Raw genomic sequence first — 19,257 nt, forward strand, 5'->3', positions numbered from 1 at the left:
CTCCCCGTGTCCGCGTGGGTTTCCTCCGGGTGCTCCGGTTTCCCCCACAGTCCAAAGACATGCAGGTTAGGTTAACTGGTGACTCTAAATTGAGCGTAGGTGTGAATGTGAGTGTGAATGGTTGTCTGTGTCTATGTGTCAGCCCTGTGATGACCTGGCGACTTGTCCAGGGTGTACCCCGCCTTTCGCCCGTAGTCAGCTGGGATAGGCTCCAGCTTGCCTGCGACCCTGTAGAAGGATAAAGCGGCTAGAGATAATGAGATGAGATGAGATTAGTTGTAGATTTTTTTAAAAATCTAACCTTCATTTTCAGACATCAAATAGTTCTCGAGAAAAATGTTTTTTTTTTTTTTTAGAATCCCGGATGAGCTTCCTGTGGTAATTATGTAAGCAGTGATGTCAGTTACTGATAATTTGATAACGTTACTGATCATTTGATAATGAAGATGTTTTAACGGTTAGTGGTTATATTTAATGCTGTGAAACATCACTTATGTTATCACCTCATATCTCTCTCCTCCCTTTCTGTCTCTCTCCTCCCTTTCTCTCTCCCTCTCTTCTCTCTCCCTCCCCTCTTCTCTCTCTCTCTCCTTTCTTCTCTCTCTCTCTCCCCCTCCTCTCTCCTCCCTTTCTCTCTCTCTCCTCCTCTCTCCTCCCTTTCTCTCTCCCTCTCTCCGCTCTCCCTCCCCTCTTCTCTCTCTCTCCTTTCTTCTCTCTCTCTCCCCCTCCTCTCTTCTCCCTTTCTCCTCCCTCTCTCCTCTCTTCTCTCTCCCTCCCCTCTTCTCTCTCTCCTTTCTTCTCTCTCTCCCTCTTCTCTCTCTGTCTCCCTCTCTCTCTCCTTCCTTCCTCTCTCTCTCTCTCCTCCTCTCTCCTCCCTTTCTCTCTCCCTCTCTCCACTCTCCCTCCCCTCTTCTCTCTCTCCTTTCTTCTCTCTCTCTCCCCCTCCTCTCTCCTCCCTTTCTCCTCCCTCTCTCCTCTCTTCTCTCTCCCTCCCCTCTTCTCTCTCTCCTTTCTTCTCTCTCTCCCTCTTCTCTCTCTCCTTTCTTCTCTCTCTCCCTCTTCTCTCTCTGTCTCCCTCTCTCTCTCCTTCCTCTCTCTCTCTCCTTTCTCTCTCTCTCTCTCTCTCCTTTCTTCTCTCTCTCTCCCCCTCCTCTCTCCTCCCTTTCTCCTCCCTCTCTCCTCTCTTCTCTCTCCCTCCCCTCTTCTCTCTCTCCTTTCTTCTCTCCCTCTTCTCTCTCTCCTTTCTTCTCTCTCTCCCTCTCTCTCTGTCTCCCTCTCTCTCTCTCTCTCTCTCTCTCTGTCTTTAAAAAAAAATACACCTTGTCATTTTACCAAGAAAAAATGCAAAGTGTAAAAAGCACCATGACTGTTACAAAGCACTGACACCTGATATATCCATTTTTACATTTTTCCTTGTTAAACAGCAATATATGTTTTTAGTTTATTTTTAATTTACATGGAGCATCTAATAGTGTATTGTATGATGGCAAATTAGGGCCATTGTAGGTTAAAATAAATTAATTAAAACCGTACAAAGTATATTTGTATCTTTCAACTCTAACTGTTTAATGTTGGATGGTCGTTGTTCCTTAGAAGTATAATTTCTGTGTTCAACTGCCTTTGACCTCTTTTCTGTGGGACTCTGTATTTTAATGGCCTAATGGAAGCAGCTTTGGGACCAAAAGGTCACTGGTTTGATTCCCTGGACTAGCAGGAATGGCTGAAGTGCCTTTGAGTAAGACCCCTACCACTGAGCTGCTCCCTGGGCTGCCCACTGCTGTGGGTGTATCAGGGTCCTGTTGTACGTTGTTCTGGATAAGAGACTCTGATAAATGCCTGTAATGTAATGTAAAAATATGGAGCTGGGGGAGGGGGTAATATTCAGAGAAAAAACTCAATTTCTGAGATTAAAGTCACACATTTATGAGAAAAAACTTGGATATTCCCTGAGACAACAATCACGTCCTGGCTGCAGTGCATTCTGGGAATGTAGTTGAAGATCTCTTAGCACTTTAGGCTTTTATATTGTGCAGTCAAGGAGGAAAGACTGCATTTCCTCTAATTCTTGGATCAGCCGTGTGATGACATGATCCAACCTTGCAAACCAAAGCGATCTGGTTCCTTGACAAAAAAAAAAAAAGCACGATTTTCCCAAGATTTTTTCTTGTAAATTTGTGACTTTTTAATCTCGGAACTTATGATTTTTTTTCCTTGGAATATTACCCATTCTCTCAACACAATTTTTTTTGCCCTAGCAGTGTCGTGTTAATAGTGCATTAACATCAACCTTCCGACCAATCAGATTCGAGAATTCAACTGCGCTGTGGTATTACATAATGTAACTTGTGATAGCAAAAGTTAGCATGAGGTTGTATGTTACTTGATCAGTATGGTAGTCTGGATGTGCTTTATATAATCACACTTCAAATTGTGATTTAACAATTATTCATCGGAGGTGAAGTGAATATCGGTAAATAATGACTGAGACGAAGTCGAGGCGGATACAATACCTTGCAAAAGTATTCATCCCTCTTGGTGTTTGTCCTGTTTTGTCACATTACAAGCTGGAATTAAAATGGATTTTTGGAGGGTTAGCACCATCTGATTCACACAACATGCCTACCACTTTAAAGGTGCAATTTTTTTTTTTTTTTTTTCATTGTGACACAAAATTAATATGAAAAAAACAGAAATCTGGAGTGTGCATCCCCCCCCCCCCAAGTCAATACTTTATAATGCCACGTTTTGCTACAATTACAGCTGCAAGTCTCTTGGCATATGTCTCTATTAGCTTAGCACATCTAGCCACTGGAATTTTTGCCCATTCCTCAAGGCAAAACTGCTCCAACTCCTTCAAGTTAGATGGGTTGCGTTGGTTTACAGCAATATTAAGGTCATTGTCCTGCTGGAACGTGAAACTTTGTCCCAGTCTCAAACCTCTGGCTGATTCAAACAGGTTTTCCTCCAGAATTGCTCTGTATTTAGTGCCGTCCATCCTTCCTTCCATCCTGACCAGCTTTCCTGTCGCTGCAGATGAAAAACATCCCCACAAGTGGATCTTAATCAACTAATTATGTGACTTATGAAGTGAATTGGTTGGCCCAGCTCTTATTAAGGGGGTGAATACTTATGCACACTCCAGATTTAAATTAAAAAAAAAAGTGCACCTTTAAAGTGGTAGGCATGTTGTGTAAATCAAATGGTGCTAACCCTCTAAAAATCCATTTTAATTCCAGCTTGTAATGCGACAAAACAGGACAAACACCAAGGGGGATGAATACTTTTGCAAAACACTATAATTGTTTTAGTATAAATACACAGTTGATTATTTGAGGGAAAAAAAAACAAACTATAATTTATTTCAGTCTTCAAAAGCAGCATGCAAATGGAATAAAGGCGCGGTGCAGACTTATCAATTATCTACGCCGAGTCGCCTAAAATACTTCGTTTTGAAACGGATAAAATAAATCACAATTTCACCTTACCTTTGAATACAACCCCTGGCAAAAAGTATGGAATCACCAGTCTTGGATGAGCACTCATTCACACGTTTTATTCTGTAGAACAAACTCAGATCACAAACATGATACAATAATAAAGTCATTCCAAAGTGCACCTTCTTGGCCTTCAGAAACGCTAAAAGAAATGAAGAAAAAGCATTGTGGAAGTCAGTAAATGTTACTTTTATAGACCAAGCACAGGGAAAAAAATATGGAATCACGAAAAACAGACAAACAAAAGAACATTCAAAACACATCACTAGTACTTAGTTGCACCACCTCTGGCTTTTATAACGGCTTGCAGTCTCTTAGGCACGGACTTGATGAGTGACGAACAGTATTCTTCATCAATCTGGTGCCAACTCTCTTTGATTGCAGTTGCCAGATCAGCTTTGCAGGCCGGAGCCTTGTCGTGGACCTTTTTTTTTTCAATTTCCACCACAAGTTTTCTATTGGGTTGAGATCTGGACTATTTGCAGGCCATGACATTGACTGGATGTGTCTTTCACCAAGGAATGCTTTCACAGTTTTTGCTCTATGGCACGATGCATTGTCATCTTGGAAAATTATTTCATCATCCCCAAACATCTTTTCAATTGAAGGGATATGAAAACTGTCCAAAATGTCAATGTAAACCTGTGCATTTATTGAAGAAGTAACCACAGCCATCTCCCCAGTGCCTTTGCCTGACATGCAGCCCCATATCATCAAGGATTGTGGAAATTTGGATGTTTTCTTCAGGCAGTCCTCTTCATAAATCTCACTGGAACGGCACCAAACAAAAGTTCCAGCATCATCGCCTTGTCCAATGCAGATTCGTGATTCATCACTGAAGATAACTTTCATCCAGTCATCCACAGTCCATGATTGCTTCTCCTTAGCCCATTGTAGTCTTGTTCTTTCTGTTTAGGTGTCAACGATGGTTTTCTTTTAGCTTTCCTATATGAAAATCCCATTTCCTTTAGGCGGTTTCTCACGGTTCGGTCACATACTTGTACACTGACTCCAGCTTCCTCCCATTTATGCTTCATTTGTTTTGTTGTACTTTTTCGGTTTTCAAGACATACGGCCTTAAGTTTTTTGTCTTGACGCTTTGATGTCTTCCTTGGTCTACCAGTACGCTTGGCTTTAAAAACCTTCCCATGCTGTTTGTACTTGGCCCATATCTTAGATACAGCTGACTGTGAGCAGCCCACATCTTTGGCAACCATGCATGAAGAGTTACCTTCTTTAAGAAGTTTGACAATCCTCTCTTTTGTTTCAAGAGACATCTCTCTTGTTGGAGCCATGATTCTTGCCAATCCACTTGGTCCAGCAGCCCTCCAAGGTGTGATAACTGCGCTGTTTCTAACTGCAGACTAACGAGCAGATCTAATCTGAGGCAGGTGTCAATTTAGGGAAAGGAAATTGACTGGGTGAGTCCTTATTTTCTACCTGAAAATTGAGTGATTTCCATATTTTTTTCCTCAGAATTGAGTGATTCCATATTTTTTTCCCTGTGCTTGGTCTATAAAAGTAACATTTGCTGACTATCACAATGTATTTTCTTCGTTTATTTTAGTGTTTCTGAAGGCCAAGAAGTTGCACTTTGGAATGACTTTATTATTGTATCATGTTTGTGATCTCAGTTTGTTCTACAGAATAAAACATCTGAATGAGTGCTCATCCAAGACTGGTGATTCCATACTTTTTGCCAGGGGTTGTAGTTTTAGACCAAACTTCGTAGCATCTTTCATGCTTTTAGGAACAGCATTTTTTTTTCCATCATTTAATTTTTCCTCACTTACAGTGACAAAACGATTGGCCGCCATTTTGCCAAGTCGCTCGAGGTGATTATCGAGAAATATTCTGAATTTCTTGACCAATCAGTGCACGTGATTTTCTATAATCACCTCTGTATTTATACTAAATTATTTTATTCTTGCATCCAATCTTGTTGATATTCCTGTTATGACATTAATTAAAAAAACCATGAGGATCTCTGTGGTCATGTACTGTTTTTATGCTACGGTTCTAACTCGAGGATCTCACGGTGGTTTGTTATGTGTGTATTAAAGTGCCATTCCACCATTGGATGTATTCTTTGGCATAAAATACAATATATTTTGACAACATATATAAATGGTATCACTAGATAGAGAAATCTTTTAGCTTCAAAACGATATATCAAACATAATTTTTTGACAACGACAAGTATATTAATTTTGCGACCAAAGTCACCTACCCTTTTAATTTCCGCGCGTGATGTCATCGGCAGGTTCCCCTTCTTGTGTACCACGTGACGTGGCACATATTATCAGCAATGGCGGATAGAACGCGATAAAAATAATACCAATAAATCTAGCTAATACCAATAAATCTAGCTAACTGAAAGATTAACTCAAAATTTTTCGCAATTTTTTTGGCCCCCATATACGAGGAGAAATGACTCTCTCACTTTGGGGGTTTCCTGGTCTAAAAATAGACCGACACGTGGTACACAAGAAGGGGAACCTGCCGATGACATCACGTTTCACTACCGCGCGGAAATTAAAAGGGTAGGTGACTTTGGTCGCAAAATTAATATACTTGTTGTTGTCAAAAAATTATGTTTGATATATCATTTTGAGGCGGCACGGTGGTGTAGTGGTTAGCGCTGTCGCCTCACAGCAAGAAGGTCCTGGGTTCGAGCCCCGGGGCCGGCGAGGGCCTTTCTGTGTGGAGTTTGCATGTTCTCCCCGTGTCCGCGTGGGTTTCCTCCGGGTGCTCCGGTTTCCCCCACAGTCCAAAGACATGCAGGTTAGGTTAACTGGTGACTCTAAATTGAGCGTAGGTGTGAATGTGAGTGTGAATGGTTGTCTGTGTCTATGTGTCAGCCCTGTGATGACCTGGCGACTTGTCCAGGGTGTACCCCGCCTTTCGCCCGTAGTCAGCTGGGATAGGCTCCAGCTTGCCTGCGACCCTGTAGAACAGGATAAAGCGGCTAGAGATAATGAGATGAGATATCATTTTGAAGCGAAAAGATTTCTCTGTCTAGTCATGTTGTCATAAAATATATTGTATTTTATGCCAAAGAATACATCCAATGGTGGAATGGCACTTTAAGTTTTAAAATGAATCGCTGTTGCAAAGCAAGTTTTGTAAAAACCCATCTGTTGAGCAACACCAGCAGGGCAGCACTTTATGGATGGGACCAAATTGAATCTGTCAGTCTTTTGCAGTAGAACCATGAGGAATGGTGCAGGGCAGGGTTTGAACTGAAGTGTGACAGAGGAGCTTCAGAAGTTCGGAGCTTGTTAGCATGTGCAGCTTTAGCAGGTTTAGTTTTTACCTTTCATCCTTCTCTCAGTGTGCCTGTGATGAAATGCCGTTTGATAGAACTGTGCGCCGGCAAACATTTACAACTCTGTGTGTGTGTGTTCTCGAGAGTGAGTGTGTTGCCTCACCCTGTCACATATGCTCCACTCAACTCGCGCTCATGTTTCTCACTCTTCTCGATGTGTGCCGGCTGTCATCTCTGCCAAACGAGCTGTCGTGCCTCTGCTTTAAAATAAGCTTGGTTGCTTGTTTGTGTGCGCACGAGGGTTCAGCTCTCACCATGCACAAGGCCAGTGCGACGTGATTGCTGTGACTCAAGCACCTGCGACTGTGCAATCATTCAGACTGATTAGCGTCTCCGTCGGCGTGCTTTCCATCCTGGCATCCTGAGTGTCATCTCCAGTCAGTGTTCAGAGAAGTAGCAGCATTGGTATAAAGCACTACCCAGACCCCAGGTACTCAGGTTTGGTGTCAGAGCGTCGAGTCAAGAAATAATAAATGCAGATTTTATTGTATACACAAGATTGCAGTTACTGAATGAATTGACTTTGCTTTTCTCACTCGCCGCTCTGGATTTCTATAGAAATGAATCTCCTTCCTGTTGGTGTACAGAAGGCTCCTGGGGAAAAGAAACAAAATGAATACATTTACAGTATATTGCAAAAGTATTCATCCCCCTTGGTGTTGGTCTTGTTTTGTCACATTACAAGCTGGAATTAACACAACAGGCCTACACAACGTGCCAACGACTTGAAAGGTGAAAATTGTTGGGGTTTTTTTTATCATGACACAAACAATAATTAAGATGAAAAACAGAAATCTGGAGTGTGCATAGGTATTCACTCCCCCCAAAGTCAATACTTTGTAGAGCCACCTTTTGCTGCAATTACAGCTGCAAGTCTCTTGGCGTATGTCTCTATTAGCTTAGCACATCTAGCCACTGGGATTTTTGCCCATTCCTTAAGGCAAAACTGCTCCAACTCCTTCAAGTTAGATGGGTTGCGTTGGTGTACAGCAATCTTCAAGTTATGCCTCAGATTCTCAATTGGATTGAGGTCTGGGCTTTGACTCGGCCATTCCAAGACATTTAAATGTTTCCCTTTAAACCACTCCAGTGTAGCTTTAGCAGTATGTTCAGGGTCGTTGTCCTGCTGGAACATGAACCTTCGTCCCAGTCTCAAACCTCTGGCAGACTCAAACAGGTTTTCCTCCAGAATTGTCCTGTATTTAGTGCCATCCATCTTTCCTTCAGTCCTGACCAGCTTTCCTGTCCCTGCAGATGAAAAATATCCCCACAGCATAATGTTGCTGCCACCATGCTTCACTGTAGGAATGGTGTTCTGAGAGTGTTTGGTTTGCGCCACACATGGCATTTCCCATGATGACCAAAAAGTTCAATTTTAGTCTCATTTGACCAGAGAATCTACTTCTACAGTATGTGGTTGAGGAGTCTGCCACATGCTGTTGGGCAAACTCCAAATGTGATTTCTGAAGCAATGGCTTTTTTCTGGCCACTCTTCCATAAAGCCCCACTCTGTGGAGTGTACGGCTTAAAGTGGTCCTATGGACAGATACTCCCATCTCCGCTGTGGATCTTTGCAGCTTCTTCAGTGTTATCTTTGTTGCATCTCTGATTAATGCCCTCCTTGCCCGGTCTGTGAGTTTTGGTGAACGGCCTTCTCTTGTCAGGTTTGTAGTGGTGACATATTCTTTCCATTTTGCTATAATGGATTTAATGGTGCTCCCTGGGATATTCAAAGTTTGGGATATTTTTTATAACCCAACCCTGATCTATACTTCTCCATGACTTTGACCTGTTTGGAGGCTCCTTGGTTTTCATGTTGCTTGATTAGTCATGTTGCAGAGTCAGGGTCCTTCCAGAACAGGTTGATTTATACAGACATCATGTGACAGATCATGTGACACTTTGATTGCACACAAGTGGATCTTAAGCAACTAATTATGTGAGTTATGAAGTGAATTGGTTGGACCAGCTCTTATTTAGGGGTTTCATACGAAAGGGGGTGAATACCTATGCACACTCCAGATTTCTGTTTTTCATCTTAATTGTTGGTTTCACAATAAAACAACAACTTGCACCTTTAAAGTGGTAGGCATGTTGTGTAAATCAAATGGTGCTAACCCCCCCAAAGATCCATTTTAATTCCATCTTGGAATGCGACAAAACAGAACAAACACCAAGGGGGATGAATACTTTTGCAAGACACTGACAATATTTTAGGCAACATATTTTAATTCCTTGGTTGAAGAAGAACTATGGCTCTACTCCAGATGTTTCAGCTCGTCTTTAGCCTGAGAGTTGTTGATACGACTCCCATAAGTGTTTCCAGGAATCAGCAGAACAGAATGTCTTGTTAACGAATCCTTTTGAGCCGGCATGAATCAGAAATATCACACCCTTTTGCGTAAAATCCACAATCAGGGTCTGACCTTTCCATTTATCACCTTTCCAGTCGTCTCCGCCTTCGAGTTCCTGGGCTTTGCCATATTAATAGGTGAAGAGTTGGCATTTGGTCATGTGCTCGGCGAAGCTGCCCTTTGATAAAGCTACGGCTGTGTTTACCGCCAGTTTCGTGTTAGAAGATATAAAAGGCAGTGCTTTAAAACGGCAGTTGTTTTTTTTTGTGAGACAGCAGCTGACCTTATATGAAGTATCAGGTTAGTAGGGGCTTCATCATTAAAAAAGATGCAGCAATAAACAGGAATTAGGATAATCTAGCTGATGATGGATGGTGCATGAGCTGCTGTGCTTGTGGGGAGCTGCACAGACTCATCTATTTTGGGTCCAAAGCATGTAGACCCCCCGTTCTCAAACACCTTACACACTTTTTATAAACCCTACAGTGGAGTTCACATGCGAGGTGCACTCTTATGATCCTCCATATGGGTTTAATAAAAGCTCGGGCGGCCGGCAACGTGAAACCACTTCAAACACTTTTGGGAAAATATATTTTTTTTAATCCCAGTTTCTCCTAATTAGGTCATTTCTAATCCCATTCACTAGCCAGTTACAGTTCCGTTGTTACCCAAGAGAGTTTTCCATCATGCTGATCGTCCTTCCCACCCAGAGAGCTGGCTTGTTTGCTTGAACCCCCAGTGTTGTTGCAAAGTTTTTTTTCTACGCCACTTGAGAGCCAGTTGAAAGAGAAAATGAATGATGTTTGTTGGCCCATGCCTTACAGGTTTGATTGGCAATGCTGGCTGCTGTTGGTGAAATCCAACATAAAGCAGAATAAGAGAATAAAACCCATCATCAAACTTTTATTTTTTTATGTAGGAAGCCATGACTTAATGGTTAGAGAAGCAGCTTTGCTACCAAAAGGTTGCTGGTTCGATTCCCTGGACCAGCAAGAATAACTGAAGTGCCCTTGAGCAAGGCACCGAACTCCCAGCTGCTCCCCAGGCCGCTCTGGATTAGCACGTCTGCTAAATGCCATTAATGTAATTGTAAGTTCCAAGTACATCCTAATAAGCTGACTTCTATACTACGAAAGGAAGGCTTTGTGTCTCGCTGTCTGCTCACCTGTACAAATCAACACGGCTGGACGCACATAGTCCATACTTGGCACATAGGAGGAGCCCAAGACAACATGTTCGATTTTCCAAAACATGGGATTAGTGCTAATCTGACACACTATTCATTTCCCATAGGGTCCATGCTCGCACTAACACACTGCGCACAGCCTCAGCAGAGAATCCCCTCCCCCACTCGCCTTACAGTTTCGATTGTACAGGACCTCGCAATCAGCGCTCCTCACTGAAGATTTCCGCTAGAGCCGAGTCTACACTACTGAGGAGATGCGGGGAGCGATTTACGTCGTTTTGACAGAACACAGTGAAAACATACACATCACATGTGTCCACTCAACCCAATTCCGAGCAGCTGTATGACCAAACCCGAGGACCAATACAGCCCCTGTGAAAGAGCACCATTCAGAGGAAATCAGGTTCATGGGCAACAGCTACTAGTAATAACAGACACATTCAGACAGTTATCTGTAATAAACACCAGGCATGTCTTGTTTATTAAAAGAGAACTGAAGGCAATTTTTTTATCATCAAAATTCTGTGTATCACATTGTATTAAATATACGAATGCATTTTTGATCTTTATTTTGTCGCTGCTATAGCAAGTTCTGAGTGTTTGAAATATGCTCTGTAATATATCAGTCCATATGTCAAAGCGATGGCCGTAAACGAGATTCGTTGAGACCTGTGCGAGACATCGTAGGACGGAAGTAAAACGTACAGCGGAAATCAAAGCGACCGACATCTGCCAACGTCGTCAAAAGGCATGCGCGCCCTCCTTCGAATGCTGACGTAATCAAGCCGGAGGTTTTGTTTGTTTTGATAGCAATCAGGAAAGTTTGAAAAAAGTAGGCAGTAATCGTCATTTAAACTCGTTTTTGTGCAATATTTCGTTTGGAAAACAGTTTTCAAAATGGCGGCACTGACACCTGGCTGACACTTCTTTACGTTTTGAAGTCTCGCACAAGTCTCGTGAAGATCGCGCGGATAAGCGACGCCTGCCGTGGACCTAACGAACTAAATTCAACATGGCTGAAAACCGAATAGGCCAATAAATCTCATCTCATCTCATTATCTCTAGCCGCTTTATCCTTCTACAGGGTCGCAGGCAAGCTGGAGCCTATCCCAGCTGACTATGGGCGAAAGGCGGGGTACACCCTGGACAAGTCGCCAGGTCATCAAGGCCAATAAATATAATATTTAATTGCAATTAGTTGCCAATACGAGTCACGATATAAGGTTACTAAAACCGAAAATGTAATTGAATAACACGTTAATTAAGAAATAAAGCAAGTGTAAAAATGACTTCAGTTCCCCTTTAATATATCTCTATTCACGTCAGTCTCGCATGATGTCCCTAATTTTCCCTGACGATTCATGTATTTCATTTTCTTATTGTTAATTGGGAGCCAGCAAGTTTAAAATAACGTCCTATGATATGATTCATCTTGCTCTCTCTATGGTTACCAATGTACATCTTTTTACTGCTGTGTAATAACACGAATACACTGTGCTGAGCTTCTCTGGGGAATTCTGACCTTTCTATAAGAAGTAAAGAGGCAGTTAGAGAGGAAAGCTGCTTGTTTCCTGCTTTGTGAAAATTCACCATAATGGACTGTACTGCTTTGAAACGCAATACAAAGGATTTTTACGCAAGCATCTATAAGGGTAAAAACCTTTATAATGTCTTGTTTTTGTGTAATATGCCGTACTTTATTATAGTCAATTCTGATTGGCTGTAACAGAAGGTTTTGATTTATTTTCTGGTTGGAGTCTCATCGCATCGCTCCTGTAGAGGATGGCCCCATGTGGACAGTTGAAAGTTGCACTTGGAAGACGCTCTGGACTCTTACAGTAATGCTTTTATGGCTGAGGACTACAGCTGACTTGCTAACTTTAGGACTGCAGTTGTCATGAACAGTTTTGCACTCAAGTTTCCATCAATGAACAGTTTATAACTTCAACAAAACAGGCTTCATGTTAAAACTATAATGATTTTCCTGGTTTCACAGTTATACTTAGTGACTCTATAGGACACAGTTATAGAAGTGAGTTATTTATAATCACGCTATCGGTTATCACCCAAATTAGGATGGGTTCCCTTTTGAGTCTGGTTCCTCTCGAGGTTTCTTCCTCATGTCGTCTGAGGGAGTTTTTCCTTGCCACCGTCGCCACAGGTGTGCTCATTGGGGATAGATTAGGGATAAAATTAGCTCATGTTTAAAGTCTTTAAATTTCTGTAAAGCTGCTTTGTGACAATGTCTATTGTTAAAAGCACTATAAAAATAAACTTGACTTATTTTCCACAATGACACCTTGTATATACAACCCCAAATCCAAAAAAGTTGGGACACTGTGTCAACAGTAAATAAAAACAGAATGCAATAATTTGCAAATCATGGAAACCCATCCTAGAACTGCCACCTTATTGTGGTGGAGGGGTTTGTCAAGTCAAGTTTATTTGTATAGCGCTTTTAACAATAAACATTGTCGCAAAGCAGCTTTACGGAATTTGAATGACTTAAAACGAGTGTGCTTGAATGATCCTAGGAGCTATGTTGTTGGGGGCATTACGCCCCTGTTAGGGTCTCCCAAGGCAGACAGGTCCTAGGTGACAGGCCAGACCAAGGGCAGTTCACCAAAACCCTTATAGAGAATAATCGATCAAGGACCATGACGTCACCCGGTATGGCGCAGCCGGGGCCTCACCCTGGAGCCAGGCCCGGGGTTGGGGCTTGTATGCAAGTGCTTGGTGGCCGGGCCTTTGCCCACGGGGCCCGGCCGGGCTCAGCCCGAAGCGGTGACGTGGGCCCGACCTCCTGTGGGTTCACCACCCACAGAGGTAGCCGTAGGGGGCCGGTGCAATGTGGATTGGGCGGCTGTCAAAGGGGCAGGGGCCTCGACAACCTGATCCCCGAACACAGTGGCTAGCTGTTGGGACACGGAATGTCACTTCGCTGGGGGGGAAAGAGCCTGAGCTTGTGCGGGAGGTTGAGAGGTACCGGCTAGAGATAGTCGGGCTCACCTCCACGCACAGCTTGGGCTCTGGAACCCAGCTCCTTGAGAGGGGCTGGACTCTCCACTTCTCTGGAGTCACCCATGGTGAGTGGTGGCGGGCTGGTGTGGGCTTGCTTATAGCTCCCCAGCTCAGCCGCCATGTGTTGGAGTTTACCCCAGTGAACGAGAGGGTCGCCTCTCTGCACCTTCAGATTGGGGAGAGGGCTCTTGCTGTTGTTTGTGCCTACGGGCCGAATAGCAGTATAGAGTATCCGGCCTTCTTGGAGTCCCTGGGAGAGGTACTGAGAGGTGCTCAGACTGGGGACTCCATTGTTCTACTGGGGGACTTCAATGCTCATGTGGGCGATGACAGTGACACCTGGAGGGGCGTGGTTGGGAGGAACGGCCTCCCCGATCTGGACCCGAGTGGTGTTTTGTTATTGGACTTCTGTGCTAGTCACGGTTTGTCCATAACGAACACCATGTTCGAGCATAGGGGTGCACGTGGCACCAGGACACCTTAGGTCGGAGGTCGATGATCGACTTTATCATTTCATCTGATCTCTGGCCCTATGTCTTGGACACTCGGGTGAAGAGAGGGGCTGAGCTGTCAACTGATCACCACCTGGTGGTGAGTTGGATCCGCTGGCGGAGGAGGAAGCCGGACAGACCTGGCAGGCCCAAATGTATGGTGAGGGTCTGCTGGGAACGTCTGGCCGAGCACTCTGTCGGGGAGGTCTTTAACTCCCACCTCCGTGAGAGCTTCTCCCAGCTTCCGAGGAAGGCAGGGGACATTGAGTCTGAGTGGACCATGTTCTCTACCTCCATTGTAGACGCAGCTGTTTGGAGCTGTGGCCGCAAGGTCTCCGGTGCCTGTCGTGGCGGCAATCCCCGAACCCAGTGGTGGACGCCGGAAGTAAGGGATGCCGTCAAGCTGAAGAAGGAGTCCTATCGGGCCATGTTGACCTCCGGGACTCATGAGGCAGCTGATGGGTATCGGCAGGCCAGGCGTGCCGCAGCTCGGGCAGTTGCAGAGGCAAAAACTCGGAACTGGGAGGAGTTCGGGGAGGCCATGGAGAAGGACTATCGGTCAGCCTCGAAGAAATTCTGGCAAACCGTCCGGCGCCTCAGGAGGGGGAAGCAGTACTCTGCCAACACTGTTTACAGTGCGGGTGGGGAGCTGTTGACCTCGACTGGGGACATTGTCGGGCGGTGGAAGGAATATTTCGAGGATCTCCTCAATCCCACCGTCATGTCTTCCATTGAGGAGGCAGAGGTTGATGACTCAGAGGTGGACTCGTCTATTACCCAAGCCGAAGTCACTGAGGTGGTTTGCAAGCTCCTCGGTGGCAAGGCACCGGGGGTGGATGAGATCCGCCCTGAGTATCTGAAGTCTCTGGATGTTGTGGGGCTGTCTTGGCTGACACGCCTCTGCAACATCGTGTGACAGTCGGGGACAGTGCCTCTGGAGTGGCAGACTGGGGTGGTGGTCCCTCTTTTTAAGAAAGGGGACCGGAGAGTGTGCTCCAATTATAGGGGAATCACACTTCTCAGCCTCCCAGGGAAGGTTTACTCCAGGGTACTGGAGAGGAGAATTCGGCCAATAGTCGAACCTCGGATCCAGGAGGAACAATGCAGTTTTCGTCCTGGTTGCGGAACACTGGACCAGCTCTATACCCTTCATAGGGTGCTCGAGGATTCATGGGAGTTTGCCCAACCAGTCCACATGTGCTTTGTGGATCTGGAGAAGGCATTCGACCATGTCCCTCGTGGTATTTTGTGGGGGGTGCTTCGGGAGTATGGGGTTCAGGGCTTTTTGCTAAGGGCTGTCCGGTCCCTGTACGAATGGAGCAGGAGTCTGGTTCACATTGCCGGCAGTAGGTCAGACATGTTCCCAGTGCATGTTGGACTCCGGCAGGGCTGCCCTTTGTCACCGGTTCTGTTCATAATTTTTATGGACAGAATTTCTAGGCACAGCCAGGGGCCGGAAGGAATCCTGTTTGGGGAACCACAGGATTTCATCTCTGCTTTTTGCGGATGATGATGTCCTGTTGGCTTCTTCAAACCAGGACCCTTCAGCATGCACTGGGGCGGTTTGCAGCCGAGTGTGAAGCGGCTGGGATGAGAATCAGCACCTTCAAGTCCGAGGCCATGGTTCTCGACCGGAAAAGGGTGGCTTGCCCTCTCCAGGTTGGTGGAGAAGTCCTGCCTCAAGTGGAGGAGTTTAAGTATCTCGGGATCTTGTTCACGAGTGAGGGAAGGATAGAGTGTGAGGTCGACAGGCGGATCGGTGCAGCCTCGTCAGTGATGCGGTCACTTTACCGGTCCGTTGTGGTGAAGAAGGAGCTGCGCCAAAAGGCAAAGCTCTCGATTTACCGGTCGATCTACGTTCCGACTCTCACCTGTGGTCATGAGCTTTGGGTAATGACCGAAAGAACAAGATCGCGGATACAAGCGGCCGAAATGAGTTTCCTTCGCAGGGTGGCTGGGCACTCCCTTAGAGATAGGGTGAGAAGCACAGTCACTCAGGAGGAGCTCGGAGTAGAGCCGCTGCTCCTCCACATCGAGAGGAATCAGCTGAGGTGGCTCGGGCATCTCTTTCGGATGCCTCCTGGACGCCTCCCTGGGGAGGTGTTCCAGGCATGTCCCCCTGGGAGGAGGCCCCGGGGAAGACCCGGGACACGCTGGAGGGACTATGTCTCTCGGCTGGCCTGGGAACGCCTCGGTGTTCTTCCCGAGGAGCTGGCCGAGGTCTCTGGGGAAAGGGAAGTTTGGGCTTCCATGCTCAGACTGCTGCCTCCGCGACCTGGCCCCGGATAAGCGGAAGACGACGAGACGAGACGGAAACCCTATATTTTGTTGAAAATAGTACAAAGGCAACGTATCAAATGTTGGAACCGAAAAATGTTATTGTTTTTTTAAAAATATATGCTCATTTGAATTTGACAGGGGCATGTTTACCACTGTGTTGCATCACCTCTACTTTTAACAACACTCTGTAAACGTTTGGGAACTAAGGAGACCCATTGCTGTAGTGTTGAAAGAGAAATTTTTTTGCCTGATCTACAATTTCAGTTGCTCAACAGTTCAGGGTCTCCATTGTCGTATTTTGTGCTTCATAATACGCCAAATGTTTTAAACGGGAGACAAGTCTGGACTGCAGGCAGGCCAGTTTAGCACCCCGACTCTTATTATGGAGCCATGCAGTTGTCATACGTGCAGAAAGCGGTTTGGCATTGTCTTGCTGAAAGAAGGAAGGCCTTCCCTGAAAAATATTTTGTCTGAATGGCAGCATGTTGCTCTGAAACGTATTTATATCATTCAGCATTAATGATGCCTTCCCAGATGTACAAGCTCCCCATGTCATGTGTACTAATGCACCCTGATACCATCACAGATGCTGGCTTTTGAACTGTGCACTGATAAGCCAGATGGTCCCTCTCCTCTTTAGCCTGGAGGACGTCATGTCCATTATTTCTAAAAAGAATTTCTACTTTTGATTCGTCAGACCTCGGGACAGTTTTCCACTTCACCTCAGTCCATTGTAAAAGAGCTCGGGCCCAGAGAAGGTGGCGGTGTTTCTGGATATTGTTTATATCTGGTTTTAACTTGCATTTGTGGCTGCAGTAACGAACTGTTTGCACAGATGATGGTTTTCTGAAGTGTTCCTGAGCCCATACAGTGATTTCCACTACAGACACGTGACTGCTTTTAATGCAGTGTCGCAGTTTCAACATTTTGGTATGTTGTCTTTGTACTATTTTCTGTGAAATAGTGTGTTAGTGAAATAGTGTTCAGTGAAATAGTGAATTGGTGTCATATTCAAGGGCAATTTAGGATAGCCAATCTGCTTATACCTACAGGTTTCTTGGACTTTTTTTTTTTTTTTAGCAATATAATATGCTATTTCGGTCCATCAGTGTTTGACCATGATGATGATCTGAAGGAAAAAAAACAATGTGTATGTGGTTGATGCCATCCTGTATGACTCCACAGCAGTACTCTATACTTCCAGTGCTATCAAGCTCATTGTAAATCCCATGAAGAGTTAAACTAAGTGTTGGAGAAGACAGCATGATTAGGAAGCGCTGGCTTTATTGTAGCGCACTGCAATCAGCTCATTAGACTAAAACCAGCACGAGTCTGTGTCTCAGAAGCGGATGTTGTGTGTTTAACCAAGTTCAGATATTCAGCCTCAGGCTGTTCTCCAAAACACTCAGCATGTACTACGTTCCATTGATTACCCACCACCAGCCTGGTGGTCTCAAGTAATTCTCTTTTATCCAGGCTTTCAGCTTGATTTGAGCAGCAACTGGTTGGTTCACTGGTTGGTCACCATGTACCAAAAGGGTTCTTTCTTCTTCCTTTTGCTACCAGAACAGGCAATATGATTAATCAGTGGAATGAAAGATGTCTAAGCTCTTTCATTCATTCATTCATTCATTCATTCATTTTGCTCTTTGGTGACAATATCAGCATCTTTCTTTCTTTCTTTCTTTTTTTTAAATTAGCTAATCACTTCCAGTGACTCCAGATGTCCTGATTATAAGTGTGTACTCTCTTGTGTTTTACAGACCTGCCTCCTCCAGCCACGCGTGAGAGACCCCCAGGCTGTAAGACGGTGTTTGTCGGAGGTCTACCTGAAAATGCCACCGAGCAAATCATATCAGAAGTGTTTGAGCAGTGCGGCGCAATCAGCGCCATCCGCAAGAGCAAGAAGAACTTCTGCCACATTCGCTTCGCCGAAGAGCACACAGTGGACAAGGCGCTGTTCCTGTCCGGTACGCACCCGCAAATGTCTTTCCTCTCTTTTTTTTTTATTCTATCTTTATTTCTCTGTTCTTGGAACGAGATCATCCCGAGGTGTTTACTCATCTAATCTCATTCATCTCATTATCTCTAGCCGCTTTATCCTGTTATACAGGGTCGCAGGCAAGCTGGAGCCTATCCCAGCTGACTACGGGCGAAAGGCGAGGTACACCCTGGACAAGTCGCCAGGTCATCACAGGGCTGACACATAGACACAGACAACCATTCACACTCACATTCACACCTACGGTCAATTTAGAGTCACCAGTTAACCTAACCTGCATGTCTTTGGACTGTGGGGGAAACCGGAGCACCCGGAGGAAACCCACGCGGACACGGGGAGAACATGCAAACTCCACACAGAAAGGCCCTCGCCGGCCACGGGGCTCGAATCCGGACCTTCTTGCTGTGAGGCGACAGCGCTAACCACTACACCACCGTGCCGCCCGCGTTTACTCATCACGAGTGTAATTAGTTGACATTTACATTCACATTGATTTCTTCATGCTTTTTTTTTTTTACTTCTTCCTTTGCTTCTTACCAGACCGTAATTTACAAAGTTGATAAGGACGTCCAGTGTCTTGTGTTTGTCCTGTTTTGTCGCATTAATTAAAAGCTGGAATTAAAATTGATTTTTATTGGGTTAGTACCATTTGATTTACACAGCATGCCTACAGCTATTGAGGTGCAAATTGTGTGGTTTTTTTTTTTTTAAATTGTGACACAAAAAAGATGAAAAAACAGAAATCTGGAGTGTGCACAGGCATTCACCCCCCAAAGTCAACACTTTGTAGAGCCACCTTTTGCTGCAATTACAGCTGCAAGTCTCTTGGCGTATGTCTCTATTAGCTTAGCACATCTAGCCACTGGGATTTTTGCCCATTCCTCAAGGCAAAACTGCTCCAACTCCTTCAAGTTAGATGGGTTGCGTTGGTGTATAGCAATCTTCAAATTATGTCACAGATTCTCAATTGGATTGAGGTCTGGGCGTTGATAAGGCCATTCCAAGACATTTAAATGTTTCCCTTTAAACCACTCCAGTGTAGCTTTAGCAGTATGTTTAGGGTCATTGTCCTGCTGGAACGTGAACCTTCATCCCAGTCTC

At 44.8% G+C, this 19,257-nt stretch overlaps 1 protein-coding gene across 3 annotated transcripts in view; it reads left to right on the forward strand.

Moving 5' to 3' along the window:
- enox2 (ecto-NOX disulfide-thiol exchanger 2) overlaps nucleotides 1–19,257 on the forward strand; it is a 766,926-nt gene that overhangs the window by 594,951 nt on the left and 152,718 nt on the right. For all 3 annotated transcript variants that reach the window (XM_060915209.1, XM_060915211.1, XM_060915210.1), the window contains exon 6: nucleotides 17,918–18,124. In XM_060915209.1, the coding sequence (XP_060771192.1) occupies nucleotides 17,918–18,124 (207 nt within the window). The remainder of the gene's footprint in view (nucleotides 1–17,917; nucleotides 18,125–19,257) is intronic.

The sequence above is a fragment of the Neoarius graeffei genome, chromosome 2, assembly GCF_027579695.1.
Source record: "Neoarius graeffei isolate fNeoGra1 chromosome 2, fNeoGra1.pri, whole genome shotgun sequence".
Taxonomy (NCBI): domain Eukaryota; kingdom Metazoa; phylum Chordata; class Actinopteri; order Siluriformes; family Ariidae; genus Neoarius; species Neoarius graeffei.